Genomic DNA, 15,064 nt, shown 5'->3' with positions numbered 1-15,064 from the left:
CTTTTGGAACTCTCATACCATTTAATTCTCCCATCATTTAATTTTATTCCACATGTACATGCCTCAGCTCCACACTAAAAATAAAATCTTAGAGGGAATATCATATTTTCCTCTGGGGTGCTAGGCAGATAGTGTTTTTATAATATATAGTTTGTGTTTATTTGCCACATTTGTATAGAAATCAAAGGCTCACTGAAAGCAAGAGATACTGATCTCAGTTTGCTTTGAATTCCTCTCCAGAACGTATCAAAATACTTTGCACACAGAAATTTAGTACATGTTGAACCAAATGAACTGTTGACATTTCCTGGCATCCACTTCCCATACAAATTTTAGTTTAATCCAATGGTGAAGACATCTGGCTAAAACAGTAAAGAGTCTGGCTAAACAAAACACCATTCGTTGCTTTTTTCAACTAGAAGCGTTCGTGTACCCTTTGATGTGTCCGCATCAGTATCATTTAGTTATATAATACAAACTAGAAAATTGTTCATCCTTTTCTATGTTCTAAAACCCATTGTGTGGTTTGCAGAATAGCTGTTCACTGAGGGTTTCAAGTAATTTTCTGTAAAAGTACTCTGAGCCCAGAAACTTTTTAGAGGTGTCTTAGTGTGGGTTTTCCTCTGAAAGCAAGAGCCTCACATAAGGACGTGTATTTGGATATATTACCGGGGAGGGAATGTGGGGAAGCAGCAGTGAGGGACAAGCAGGATAAAACAGGGAAGGGCAAAAAGCCAACACAAGGGGGCACCACCGAAGACAACGAGGGCTTAATCTGCCCAGGACCCTGTGAGGAATGCATGAACACCTTTCAGGACTTTCTTAAAGGCCAACAGGCGGAGAAGCATTTCTCTCTCAATTTCTGTCCACTACTGGTTGAGGAATGCCCCAGGGGTGTTACTTCCCTCCCCAACCCACACCTCCACACCTTAGGAAGCTGGCAGCAAAGAGTGAGTCTAAGCCGTCACAAAGGTTCCCCACAGCTGTCCCTGAAATCAGAGGTGAGGCTAGAAGGCCGTGGGCAGGGCACAAGAGTCTTCTGATAGTGGAGATATCCTTAATAATCTTATTTTGTCTAATTTTTCTACATCTTTTGAAATCAGTATATTTTTAACTCAGACACCTGTGCCATTGAGGTTTTCATTTCATTAGTATACAAGTGAATAACCTTTCACTATTTTTCTAATCTTTTTTAGACCCTTTATTCCTTCAAATTTTGTTTTTACTGGCTCACTGGTAGAGCACATGCTTAGCATGCACGAGGTCCTGGGTTTAATCCCCAGTACCTCCATTAAAAGCATTTTTTTTCTTTTTTATTGTGTTCTTCCAGAGTAAAATCTTTCCCCCCAGTATTAAGCAACTAGGTTAATAAATGCTAATGTGTTCTCCTGATTTAGTTTACTTCTACTTGTATCCTTATTTCCTTCCATATTCTTACTTCATACTTGAATTTATATTGTTTTTCTCAGTAATGAGTTGACTGCCTAGATAATTTTTCCATTAGTTCTCATTTAATAATTAACTGCCTGATAGATTTTGATGTCATAATCTCACCTCTAAATTGTCTGCAAATATGCTCTTCAACAGGAAACAATTGAATGTTTTTAGATTTTCAGTTAGTTAAAATATTTGTTCTTAATTTCTAGTAACGTTTAAATACCCTTTTCCCCTTGTTTTAGTCCAGTAAATTTTCTCTGGCGATCTAACAGCTTTTAAAGTTATATACATCAATGCAATGTTACATGGAAGATTAAATGTTCATTTTGCTAAGCCTCCCGTAGTGATTATACCTTTTATCTGTGATACCCTGGATTCATTTGATGCTCCACTTATCCAGCAATAACCCTGCCTACCTGCTTCCCATTTGTTCATATGTCTGTTATACCTTCACTCATTTTATTCTTAATGCTTTTGGGGTTGACATTAGGTATATATAAGCAGATTACCTTGAAATGTTTTTAAAAAGAACTATACACATTTTACATCCTTGCATGCAGTTAATCAGCAAGGATTTAGATAAAATAAGTTTTGATACTATACATGGTATCTGTTTCCTCCTCATTGATGAAATGGTGTATCTAAAATAATGTTTTATTTTTATATAGCTGAAAATATTAAAAATAATACCAATAGCTGCAATTTATTGTGTACCTGGCTAGTCATACAGCTTGCTTTTTAAGTGTTCAAACTTTTTGCTCATTTAAAAAAAACCTGGGTTCTTTATATTCTATTATCAAGTTACAAGTGTTCTTTACATATTCTGGATAGAAGTAATCTGTAAGATACATGTATAGGGAAAATTTTCTCCCAGGCTTTGACTTGCATTTTCATTTTCCTAAAAATGCTAGGAATTTAATTTTGATGAAGCCCAATTTATAAACTTTTTCTTTTAAGACTCATGCCTATTTTATCCTTCTAGAAAAAGTCTTTGCCACTTGCAAGTTCATAACAACCTTCTATGTTTTCTTCTAGAAATTCTGTGGCTTCAGCCTTTTTTATGTCTTACTAATTTTGAGCTCATTTTTCTGTAGTAACATGGCAGAATATAACAAGTGTTGGCAAGGATGTGGAGAAGCTGGAATCCTCCTGCGTTGGTTTTAGGAATGTAAAATGGTGCAGCCTTTGTGGAAAACAGTTGGGAGTTCCTCAAAAAGTTAAACACAGAAGTACCATGTGACCCAGCAACACCACTCCTAGGTATATACCCTAAAGAATTTGAAAAAGATAGTCAAACAAAAACTTGTATACAAATGTACATAATTTGCAGCAACATTCACAGCAGTCCAAAAAAAAAAAAAAGGTGGAAGCAAACCAAATATTCATCAAGTATTAAATGTGTAAACAAAATGTCATATATCCAGTATTATTCAGCCAAAAAAGGAATGAATTACTGATACGGATACATGCTACAAAAATGGATGAACCTCCAAAATACTATTCTAAGGGGAAAAAATCCCAACACAAAAGACCACATATTGTAAGATCCCATTTATATGATACATCCAGAACAGCCAAATTCATAAAGACAGAAAGCAGACTAGTGGTTGCCCAGGGCTAGGAGAGTACAGAATGGGGAGTGACTGCTTAATGCAAGGTATCCTTTTGGGGTAAAGAAGATGCTTTGGAACTAGACAGAGATGATGGTTGCACAACACTGAGAAGGCTTTTTTTTTTTTAAATAGTTCAAGTAGTAAATTTTGTTACATGAATTTTACCTCAATTTAAAAAAATTTGTTGGAGAAATACACAATCCACAGTTAGACATCAACAATCCTCTTTCAACAACTGACAGAGCCAACTAGACAGAAAATCAGCAAGGATAAATAACTCACCACCAACAACAACCAATAGGATCTAATTGATGTTTATAGACCATTTCACCCAAAATGGCAGGATACATATTCTTTTTAAGGGCTCACAAAACAAATTTAAAGGAAATGGAATCATACTGAGTGTGTTCTCTGATCACAATGGAATCAAACTAGAAATGAATAATTTTTTAAAAACAGGATGATTCCTAGACATCTGGGGACTAAATAACAAAAGAGAAAGTCTCAAGAAAATAGATACATTGGCGTTAATAAAAATGTAAAACAAGACATCAAAACTTGTGAGACACAACTAAAAGAGTTTTGAGGGAAATTTATACTGCCAAGTGCATACATTTAGCAAAATGCATTTATAGCAATAAGTGCATGCATGTAGGAAATGTCCCAAATCAACAATCTATGCTCCTATACCTTAAGAACTCATAAAAAGGAATCAGAAAGAAAGAAAGAGCAGAAATCAATGGAATTGAAAACAGAAAATCAACGGACAGTATCAATGAAACAAAAGGCTGGCTCTTTTTTTTAAAAAATCCGTGAAACTAAAACCGTAATACTCCAAGAAGAAAACGGTAAGCTCCTCTACTTCAGTCTTGGCAATAATTTTTTTCAATTTGACACCAAAAGCAAAAATAAACAGGTGAGATTACATCAAACTGGAAAGTTTCATCACAGAAAAGGAAACCTATGGAATGCAAGAAAACATCTGCAAATACTACCTCTGAGTTAATGTTAATGTTAATGTTAATGAGGGGTTAATGTCCAAAATATATAAAGAAGTCATAAAACTCAATAGAAAAGAACCAAAAACTCTAATTAAAAAATCTAACAGGCTTTTTTTCCACAGATGGCCAACAGGTCCATGAAAGGTGCTCAACATCACTAAATATGAAGGAAATGCAAATCAAAACAACAAGATATCAGAATAGCTATCATCAAAAAAACAAGAAATAGTAAGTGTTGAGTTGTGAGGATGTGGTAAAAGGGAATCCCTGTCACTGCTGGTGAGCATGTAAATTGGTGCAGCCACTATGGAAAACAGTATGGATGTTCCTCAAAAACTTAAAAGATAGAACTACCATATGATCCAGCAATCCCACTTCTGGGTATGTATCCAAAAGAAATGAAAATAGGATCTTAATGAGATATCGGCACTCCCATGTTCATTGCAGCACTATTTACAATAGCTAAAATATGGAAACAACCTAATTGTCCATCAACAGATGAAATGGTTAAAGCAAATGTGGAATATTCAGCCATAAAAAAGGAAATCCTACCGTCTGTGACAACATGAAATGGAACTTGAGGGTATCATGCTAAGTGAAATGAGCTGGACAAAAAGACAAATATTACATGGTAACACTTAGGTGTGGAATCCAAAATGGAAAAAAACGTCAAATTCATTGAAACAGTTGAAAAGTGGTTGCCAGAGGCTTGGGAGATGGGAGAAATAGGAAGAGGTTGGTAAAATAGTACAAATTTACAGCTCTATGATGAATAAGGTCTGAGGATTTATGTAAAACATGGTAACTACAGTTGATAAAACTCTGAAATTTGCAGAGTAGAATTTAAATATTCTCACAAAAAAAGATAAATATATGAGGTGATAGATGTGTTGACTAGATGGGGTAATCTTTTCACAATGCAAACATTTATCAAATCACCATTATGTACACTTTAAATATCTTAACACTTTATATGTCAATTATACCTCAAGAAAGCTGAAATTAAAAAAAATTGTAACAAAAAACCTAATGCAAGAGTGACCAAATAAACAAACTACCATTATCAGGAATGAAACATGGGATAGCACTAGAGACTCTGCAGACCTTAAAAGAATTAAAGGTATAGTACAAACAATTCTACACACACCTAAGTTTGACAACTTAGACAAAAAATATCCCTTCCTTGAGAAACTCAAGTCACCAAAACTCACCAAATATGAAATAAGATAATTTGAATAGCTCTATTAAGTAACTATTAAAAATATTAAATTAATATTTTAAAACTCTCAAAAAAAAAATAAAGCTCCAAACCAAGATGGCTTCACTGGAAAATTCTATCAAATACTTAAAGAAGAATTAACACCAATTCTAAACAATCTCTTCCATAAAACAGGAGAGGAGGAAGTACTTCCCTATTCATTTTATGAAGAAAATATTACCCTGACACCAGTATAAACAAGCAAAAACTAAAAACCCATATTCCTCATGAATATGGATGCAAAAATCCTTAACACAGTATTAGAAAAATAAAATCCAGCCACATATTAAAAGACACATACACCATGACCAAGTGGGGTTTATTCCAGTGATGCAGGAGGTTCAGTACCCACCAAAATCAATCAATGGGATCCACTAGGCTAAAGAAGAAAAAGCATATGATGAATAGATGTAGGAATAGATGTAGGAAAAGCATATGAGGATATATTCAACAGCCTTTCATGATAAAAATTTTCAGAAAACAGCAAAGAGAATGTCTTTAACTTAATAAAGAATATCTACCAAAAAATCAACAATTAACAGAACGCTTTTCCCTGATACATAACAAAGAAAATTGATGTCTACTCTCATCACTCTTATTCAGCACAGTGCTAGCCAGTGCTGGGAGTTTTACCCAGTCCAATAAACAAAAAAAGTAAATAAAAGGTGTACACATAAGAAAGCAAGAAGTAAAACAGTCCCTATTTGCAGAAGACATGACTATGTATGGAAAAACAAACCAACACCTACATCTACTAAGTGAATTCAACAAGGTCATGAGGTACAAGGTAAGTATTAAAAACTCAATTCATTAGCAACAAGTATGTGGACACTGAAATTAAAACTTGAATTCAATTTACAATCACTCAAAAAACTGAAACACATGCAAATCTAACAAAACACGTACAGAATTTGTATGCTGAAAACTGTAAACACATGAAAAAATTCAAAGATCATCTAAATAGATGTCTATGTATTAACAAGGAGTACTGAAGTCTTCAATTATAAATATGGATTTGTTTATTTCTCCTTTAAGTTTTATCAGTTTTGCTTCATGTATTTTGAAGTCTTATTTAGGTTCATACACCTTTAGGGCTATTAACAGCGTCTAGATGAATTTAGCCTGTTATGATTATGATTTCTACTCTACCTTCCTCTTGATGAGTGTCTGTATGGTTTATCTTTATACTCTTGCTTTTAAACTACATGTGTCTTCATATTACAATTATGTTTCTTGATAGACAACACAGTTGCATCATGCTTTTGATGCAGTGTGTGAGCTGCTGCCTGGATCTGGCTTTTTTATCCAGCCAGAAAATTTGATTGTTGTGTTCATACTACTTACATGTAATGTAATTATCAACACAGTTGGGTTTAAATCTAATATCTTTCTACTACTTCATCTCAGAATAATACTCATCTTTTTAAATCATTCCTTCAATTTCCAAAACTTACTTCTAGTTTCTTTTTATGTATTTCAGCTTGTTCTTCCTGGTACAATTCCTGTCGCACTTGTTCTAAATCTTCACGTTGCCGCAGCGTTTCTTCCAATCTCTGAGTCAGCTATTAAATTAAAAAACACACAAACATGTATAGGAATCACATTCTATAACAAATATTACAGAATTTCTCCAATGTTTAAAAAAAATGGTTATTTTACTACCATATTCTGAAGCTGTAGCCTTTTTTCTTCATTTTCTTGAACTTTTGCCATCCGATCTTCTTCTCTTTGTTCCTGCATCTTGGCAAACTCTATGATTTTTCTGTTTTCTTCTTCCATCTCCTCACGTTTCTTTTTTCTCCAGAGGGCCTGCTCTTTCTTAAACTCTTCTATATATCTTCGAGTTGTATTCATTTTTTCTAACTTATGTTGTCTTTCCCTAATAAGTAACAGTGAGTGCATTTTTATAGTAACAGAGATAATAAAATATCCAAAAAAATGTGCCTTTTCTTTCAGTTGATAATAATGTGGAGAAAATGGCTTTCCTATTTAGTTTGTTCATTCATGCATGCAGCAAACATTCTGAGTGTCTACTATGTGTCACTAAATACAGACACATAAGAATTTTCTGAGTAAATTACTACAATGTTTCTTCTCTAACCTATACTGAAGTTTTATTTCAGAAAGACCACAACCCATTTATATAAGCCTTCTACCATTCTACACTTTAGCTGTCTACCAAGGAAATGACATAAAACAAGTCCTCTGACATATGATATGGGCATATTTAAGAAAAACAAAGGTTTAGTCACTGTGAATAAATATTTATTATCAATTATCATGCTAACAAAGATAAATAAGAGTTGGTCTCAGTTTATGTGATAACATTTCCTGAGGACTTAACTAGGTATTAGGCACTGACTAGGTGATTTACTCCTCACAACAAGCCTGAGATAAAGCTAATATAAACATTTAGGCATGTAAGAAAGTCGGGATAAACTTACAATTGATCTTCTTCGTAGATTTTCCTAACAATTTCATCAATCATGAGTTTCTCTTTCAGCAACTGCTCATAAGCTTCCTGCTTTTTCTTTTCTTGTTCTTCAAGTTGTTTCTCTAAGTCAAGATTATACTGTGCTTTTACTTTGTTTCGTTTGTCCTCTGCAGCATTCTCTTCCTTTATTAACCTCTCATGTTCTTCCATCATAGTTTTGGCTATTTCAGCATCACGTTTCTATTATTAAAACAAAATTAATCTTTCCATTTTCAAATTGGAGCACAGTATGATACAATATTTTTAACAGATGGAACTGAGTATTATAAAGCCTGCTACATAAAATATTTTCATCTGTGTAGGTAAAAAGCAAAGGTAAGTCACTGTCACCTGAAGGGTTTAAATTATGAGTCAAACCCTAAGGAGGCTTTTCTATTCAAGTAGCTCTCTCAGGGCAATACATGATATGGAGAGTAACTCCACATTTGAAAAACAGTAAGTAAAGTAAAGTACTTTATTAATAACTTAACCATGCTAACTGCCGAAGCAGTCATCTTTTCCTTCTGTTTAAAAGTTGAGGTAGGCAATTTTCAGATTTTAGCTCCACTGGATATCGGCTACTATCTTCCTCATACAGATCTGCTATTAAATAGCTCTGAGCAGCTCTTAAGTTTCTCCCAGCCTAAGGTTTCTTTCCCAACACTAGCCTTTGAAGTACCCCCCTTACTCATTTATTAAAGGCCCTTTGTAATCACTAACTTAAAAGGGTCACATATGTTACCGTGCCTGTTTTCTCAGGTTTTAATTCACTCATTCAAGACAGTTCCTTCTTAATTAGGAATCTTGCTTCCTGAAAGGGTTAAACTCCTTACTTGTTTTGAGCATTTTGAAATCATTTAACAATGTTTTTAAGTAAATTTATTGGGGCTATTTTAAAAATTTACCCTTTACCATTATGATCACATCCCAAATTCTAGAATGGTTAGCAGCATCAAATATAAAAGAAACAGATAAAATATTAATGCTAAATGCCACTCCTGACCTAATTGATGCCTTTAACATATACATTGTTAATATGACTTGACCAAAATTCTCTTTCCTTCCATTTTCTTACCACATGTGGTACTAGACTCTTTAGAAAAAATATGAAATAACGAAAACATGTATCTACAGGTTGCCACACTTGGTGGAAATAGTGTTCTCATTTCACAGATAAGAAAACTAAGGCTGAGAGAGAGAGAACCAAAACTAGTACCTAAATATCCTGACACCTAGTCAAGTGCTACGAGTATTTGACTTTAATTTTTGTGGGTCAACTTTATTTAGAATGTAACAGCAATTCTTTCGAGATTCGGATTAAAATGTCTACAGTTGCCTTAAAAGCCCTCAATTACCAGAATAATTAAAACTGCAAACTACTGGTCAAATAGTACATTGTTTATAGTATACTTCGTTTTTGAAAGGATAGAATAGAACTATATGGCTTCTGAAGTGAAATCTCCTTACCATCTCCTACCATCTGCCACACGAAAGGCTGTCACTGTTAACAGCATGCTGTAGAGCCCTCCAGACTTTTCCTATGCTAACACACCTGCACACACATGTATCACTGTGGCCAGCACCTATTCTTATTTGATCCCTACATAACACGACACTGGTTACATGTTTTGGTATCACCCCTCTAACTGTACATGTGAACAGGTGTGTGTAGACATATACAACATGTATATACATACGCTGATATGCATATACATATATGTACAGGTTTTTAAAAACAAAGTAGTCTGTGATATGTATTATTCTCCAACTTGGTTTTATTTTCCTTACAACTTGCTTTTTGTCTTTTTAACCTATAATATATTCTGGCCACCTTTAAAAGCCAGAACATTTGCCGCTACCTTTCTCTTTAATAGCCGTATATCATCTTTGAAAGGGATACAGGAAAGAGGGAACACTACTCTCAAAATGCTCTGCAAAATAACAGAGAATTGAGAGAAGGGAACTGAAAGGACTGTGTAATGTTGCAATCAGACCTTTTCATCTCTGTCTAGCCTTTCTGAGTGACAATGAGAGTTCAAGTAATGATGTGCACTCTGCTTGTAAATGTAAATAAATCCTACTTTATATTATACTGACTAACACTACCGCTGAGAATCTGAAACTCCTTTGCCCAAGAGTGACTATTACCCTGAACTAGGCAGTAGGACAGGAGGAAGAAAAGAGGATGAAAATAGAAGAAAACATGAGAAGATTGCTGTTTATAAAACAGAAAAAGTTTCCTAAAGTTGATGCAATAGTTTTATTTTTTAACACATTTAAAAAAAATTTAATAACATTCTAAAATATACTGATCATGCTAACAACCTGTATTGGTCTGTCAAAGAATAATCAGTTAGAAACCATTAAGAATGCTGGGAGTTACAGAATATAGCTATTCGTTCTAAGCAGTAACCTAAATCTTTGTGTCTGGAAAGGCTCTAATATTAAATTACCCAAGGCTAAATATCCATAATTTCCTGCACCTTAAGGATCTGAAAAGTATAAAAGCCTTTAAGAAATCTGACAGTGTAAATTCTTTATAGTATGCAACAATTTCCAAAAAGTTGGTTTTCTAAATGAAGCTACAAATACAGAAAACAATGACCAAAAATGTAATTACCATTTGCTCATATTTAATGGCATCCTTTTCAGCAATTTGAGCTGCTCTTTCTTTATTCATGTAAGCTGCTTTTAATTTCTTCTCCAATTCTCTGAGTTCAAAACTGTTTTTAAAAAAGCCAGAAATTTAAATTTAAGTACCATATATCTTACTATTTTAAAAATTACATGCAATTTAAAAGGATTTTTTTCTAAATGTATAACAGATATTTGTATTATTTTTAAGATATTTTGAAATTCATTTCTCCATTTGTCAAAAGAAAAATTAAAATACATGTGAAATGATAAACTATAATTAATTTTTCTAAACAAAACAACACTTTTATTTTTAAATCTAATCACTACAAGTCTTTTTGCCAGTGCCTGGCTCAGAAAAGGTACTGAATCAATACTGGTTAAAATTTCTGTCCAGTTACTAATTGAGCTAAAAGAAAAACTGTAGTGGAGGGGTTTAAACCTATGCAAGTTACTTAAATTTTGTACTTCAGTTTTGCTATCTGAAAAGGGGTAGTCTGAGGAATTAAAGTTAATGTGTATAAAGTAAATACTCTATATACAGTAACTATTTTTGATGGTGATGAATAGGGAGTAACGTGGGCAAGTTTGCTTCACTCTTCTGGCCTAATCTTATCTGTTAAAAAATGGGGATTGGCCTAACTATCCTTTAAAATAGGAGACATAAAGAACTTCACAGACAAGCTAAGACTAAAGAATTTAGCAACACTACAGTATGCTAAAAGAAATACTGAAAGATCTACTCTAAATAGAAAAGGAAGCAGAATGCTACAGAAAGGAGAAAACCATAATTGGAAAGATGATAACTACCATGAATTACAACAGAATAAAAATGAAATTGTAAAAGAGGGTGGGAGAAGGAAGCAAGAAAATACAGGGGTTTTTTTTCTTTTTTAAATTTTTTCTCGGTAGGATGGGTTTGAGCTTATATTCCTATCTGTTTAAACAGTTATAGTAATGGGTTAATATACATACAAAACAGGGTAACTACAAGCCAAAAACTTACAATAGAGTCACAAAAAATAAATAAAACCAAGATAATACAAAGGAAATTACCAAACCACAAAAAGAAAAGGAACAAAGAGGAAATACCAAATCAACTGCAAAACTAAGTTCAAAATAGCAGTAAACACACATCTATCATTAATTACTGTAAATGTAATGGACTAAATGCTCCAATCAAAAGGCAGAGTGGCAGACTGGATAATAAAGCAAGAACCTTCAGTATGCTGCATACAAAAGACCCACTTTAGGGAGAAGGACACATATAGATTGAGAGTGAGAGGATGGAAAACGATATTCCACGCAAATGGAAAAGCCAAGAAAGCAGGAGTAGCAATACTGATTTCAGACAAAATAGACTTTAAAACAAAGGCCATAAAGAAAGATAAAGAAGGACATTTTATAATGATTAAAGGAGTAATACAAGATAAAGATACACTCATTAATATATATGCACCCATACAGGAGCACCTAAGTACATAAACCAACTACTAACAGAGATAAAGGGGGAAACTGATGGGCATACAATGATTGTCGGAGACTTTAACACCGCATTAACATCACTGGAGAGATCTTACAGACAGAAAATAAATAAGGCAACAGAGAAATTAAATGATACAAAAGAAAAATTAGATTTGGTGGACATTTTCAGAACATTCCACCCCCCAAAAATAGAATATACATTCTTTTCAAGTGCACATGGAACATTTTCTAGGGTTGATCATGTACTTGGGCACAAAAGAAGACTCAAGAATTTTAAGAAGATAGAAATTAACTCAAGCATCTTTTCTGACCACAATGCCATGAAACTAGAAATCAACTACAGAAAAACAAAGGATAAAAAAATGACAGCATGGAGATTAAACAACATGCTACTAAAAAACCAGTGGGTCAATGATGAAGTCAAAGTTGAAATTAAAAAATACCTTAAGACAAATGATAATGAAAAGACAACCACACAATGGGACGCAGCAAAGGCACTGCTAAGAGAGAAGTTTATAGGGATACAGGCCTTCCTCAAAAAAAAAAAAAAAAAAAGAGAACAATCTCAAATAATCTAACACACAAGCTAAAAGAATTAGAAAAAGAAGAGCAAAAAAACCCCCAAAAGTCAGCAGAAGGAAGGAAATAAAGATAAGGGAGGAAATAAATAAAATAGAGATTAAAAAAAAATAGAAAAAAATCAATCAATCCAGCAGCTGGTTTTTTGAAAGAGTAAATAAAACTGGCAAACATCTGGCCAAGCTCACAAAGAAGAGAAAAGAGAGCACAAATAAGCAAACTAAGAAAGGAAAATGGAGAAATTACAGCCAATAACATAGAAATACAGAATATCATACAAGAATATTATGAAAAACTATATAAAAACAAAATAGATTACCTAGAGGAGATGGACAAGTTTCTGGAAACATACAGTCCACCAAGACTAAATCAAGAAGAAACTGACCATTTGAACAAACAGATCATTAGAAATGAAATCAAATTAGCAATAAAAAAAACCTCCCTACAAATAAAAATCCAGGACCAGATGGCTTCACTGGGGAATTCTACCAAACATACAAAGAGGAACTCATACCAGTCCTCAAACTCTTCCAGAAGATTGAAAAGGAGGAACTACTCCCATACTCATTCTATGAAGCCACCATCACCCTGATACCAAAACCAGGCAAAGACACTACCAAAAAAGAGAACTACAGACCAGTATCACAATGAACAAAGATGCAAAAATCCTCACCAAAATATTAACAAATGGAATCCAACAGTACATAAAAAAGATTATACACCATGATCAAGTGGGGTCCATCCCAGGGACACAAGGGTGGTTCAACATACACAAATCAATCAATGTGACACACCACATCAACAAAAGAAAAGACAAAATCCACATGATCATCTCAATAGATGCAGAAAAAGCATTTGATAAAATTCAACACCCATTCATGATAAAACTCTCAAAGTGGATATAGAGAGAACATATCTCAACATAATAAAAGCTATATATGACAAGCCTACAGCCAGCATAGTACTCAACGGTGAAAAACTGAAAACCTTCCCACTAAAATCTGGGACAAGACAAGGATGCCCACTATCACCACTCCTATTCAACATAGTCTTGGAAGTCCTAGCCACAGCAATCAGCCAAGAGAGAGAAATAAAAGGGATCCAAACTGGAAAAGAAGAGGTAAAATTGTCACTATAGGCAGACAACATGATACTATAGAAAAGCCTAAAAGTTTCACACAAAACTACTAGAACTAGTAAAAAGAATTCAGTAAGGTAGCAGGATACAAGATTAACGTACAAAAATCAGTTGCATTTCTTTAACAGTGAATCAACAGGAAAAGTAAGGAAACAATCCCCTTTAAAATAGCCCCCAAAGTAATAAAATACCTAGGAATAAATCTAACCAAGGAGGTGAAAGACTTACACATGGAGAACTATAAACCATTGATTAAGGAAATTAAAGAAGACATAAGAAAATGGAAAGATATCCCATGCTCCTGGATTGGAAGAATCAATATTGTTAAAATGGTCACACTGCCCAAGGCAATCTACAGGTTTAATGCAATCCCTATCAAATTACCCAGGACATATTTCACAGAACTAGAAAAAACATAATCAAATTTATATGGAACCACAAAAGACCTAGAATTGCCGAAGTGTTACTGAAGAAAAAGAATTGAGGCTGGAGGAATAACCCTCCCAGACTTCAGACAATACTACAGAGCTACAATAAACAAAACAGCATGGTATTGGTATAAAAACAGACATATGGATCAATAGAACAGAATAGAGAGCCCAGAAATGAACCCACAAACTTTTGGTCAACTAATCTTCAACAAAGGAGGCAAGAACATACAATGGAACAAAGACAGTCTCTTCAGCAAATGGTGAGAAAACTGGACAGCAGTGTGTTAATCATTGAAGCTAGAACACTCCCTTAACCATACACAAAAATAAACTCAAATGGATCTAAGACTTAAACATAAGACAAGATACAATAAACCTCCTAGAAGAAAACATAGGCAAAACATTATCTGACATACATCTCAAAACTGTTCTCCTAGGGCAGTTTACCCAAGCAATAGAAATAAAAGCAAGAATAAACAAATGGGACCTAATGAAACTTACAAGCTTCTGCACAGCAAAGGAAACCATAAGCAAAACAAAATGACAACCTATAGAATGGGAGAAAATTTTTGCCAAGATGAAACTGACAAAGGCTTGATCTCCAGAACATATAAGCAGCTCATAAGACTTAAGAAAAAAACAAATAATCCAATCCAAAAATGGGCAGAAGACCTAAACAAGCAATTCTCCAATGAAAACATATGAATGATCAATAGGCACATGAAAAAATTCTCAATATCACTAATTATCAGAGAAATGCAAATCAAAACTACAATGAGGTATCACTTCACACCATTCAGAATGGCCTTCATTCAAAAGCCCACAAAGGACAAATGCTGGAGAGGCTGTGGAGAAACGGGAACCCTCCTACACTGCTGGTGGGAATGCAGTTTGGTACAGCCATTATGGAAAACAGCATGGAGATTCCTCAAAAGACTAAAATTAGACTTACCATATGACCCAGCAATCCTACTCCCGGGCATATATCCAGAAGGAACCCTACTTCAAAAAGACG

At 34.0% G+C, this 15,064-nt stretch overlaps 1 protein-coding gene across 3 annotated transcripts in view; it reads right to left on the bottom strand.

The window, feature by feature from the left end:
* The window catches only part of MNS1 (meiosis specific nuclear structural 1), a 216,791-nt gene that overhangs the window by 127,780 nt on the left and 73,947 nt on the right, over positions 1-15,064 (bottom strand). For all 3 annotated transcript variants that reach the window (XM_032481122.1, XM_032481124.1, XM_032481123.1), the window contains 4 exons: positions 10,403-10,505; positions 7,754-7,983; positions 6,972-7,188; positions 6,764-6,871 (listed from right to left, as the gene is read on the bottom strand). In XM_032481122.1, the coding sequence (XP_032337013.1) occupies positions 6,764-6,871; positions 6,972-7,188; positions 7,754-7,983; positions 10,403-10,505 (658 nt within the window). The remainder of the gene's footprint in view (positions 1-6,763; positions 6,872-6,971; positions 7,189-7,753; positions 7,984-10,402; positions 10,506-15,064) is intronic.

Source organism: Camelus ferus, chromosome 6 (assembly GCF_009834535.1).
Source record: "Camelus ferus isolate YT-003-E chromosome 6, BCGSAC_Cfer_1.0, whole genome shotgun sequence".
Classification (NCBI taxonomy): domain Eukaryota; kingdom Metazoa; phylum Chordata; class Mammalia; order Artiodactyla; family Camelidae; genus Camelus; species Camelus ferus.
Note: the sequence above shows the minus strand (reverse complement) of the source record. Positions and strands in the feature narration are given on the sequence as shown.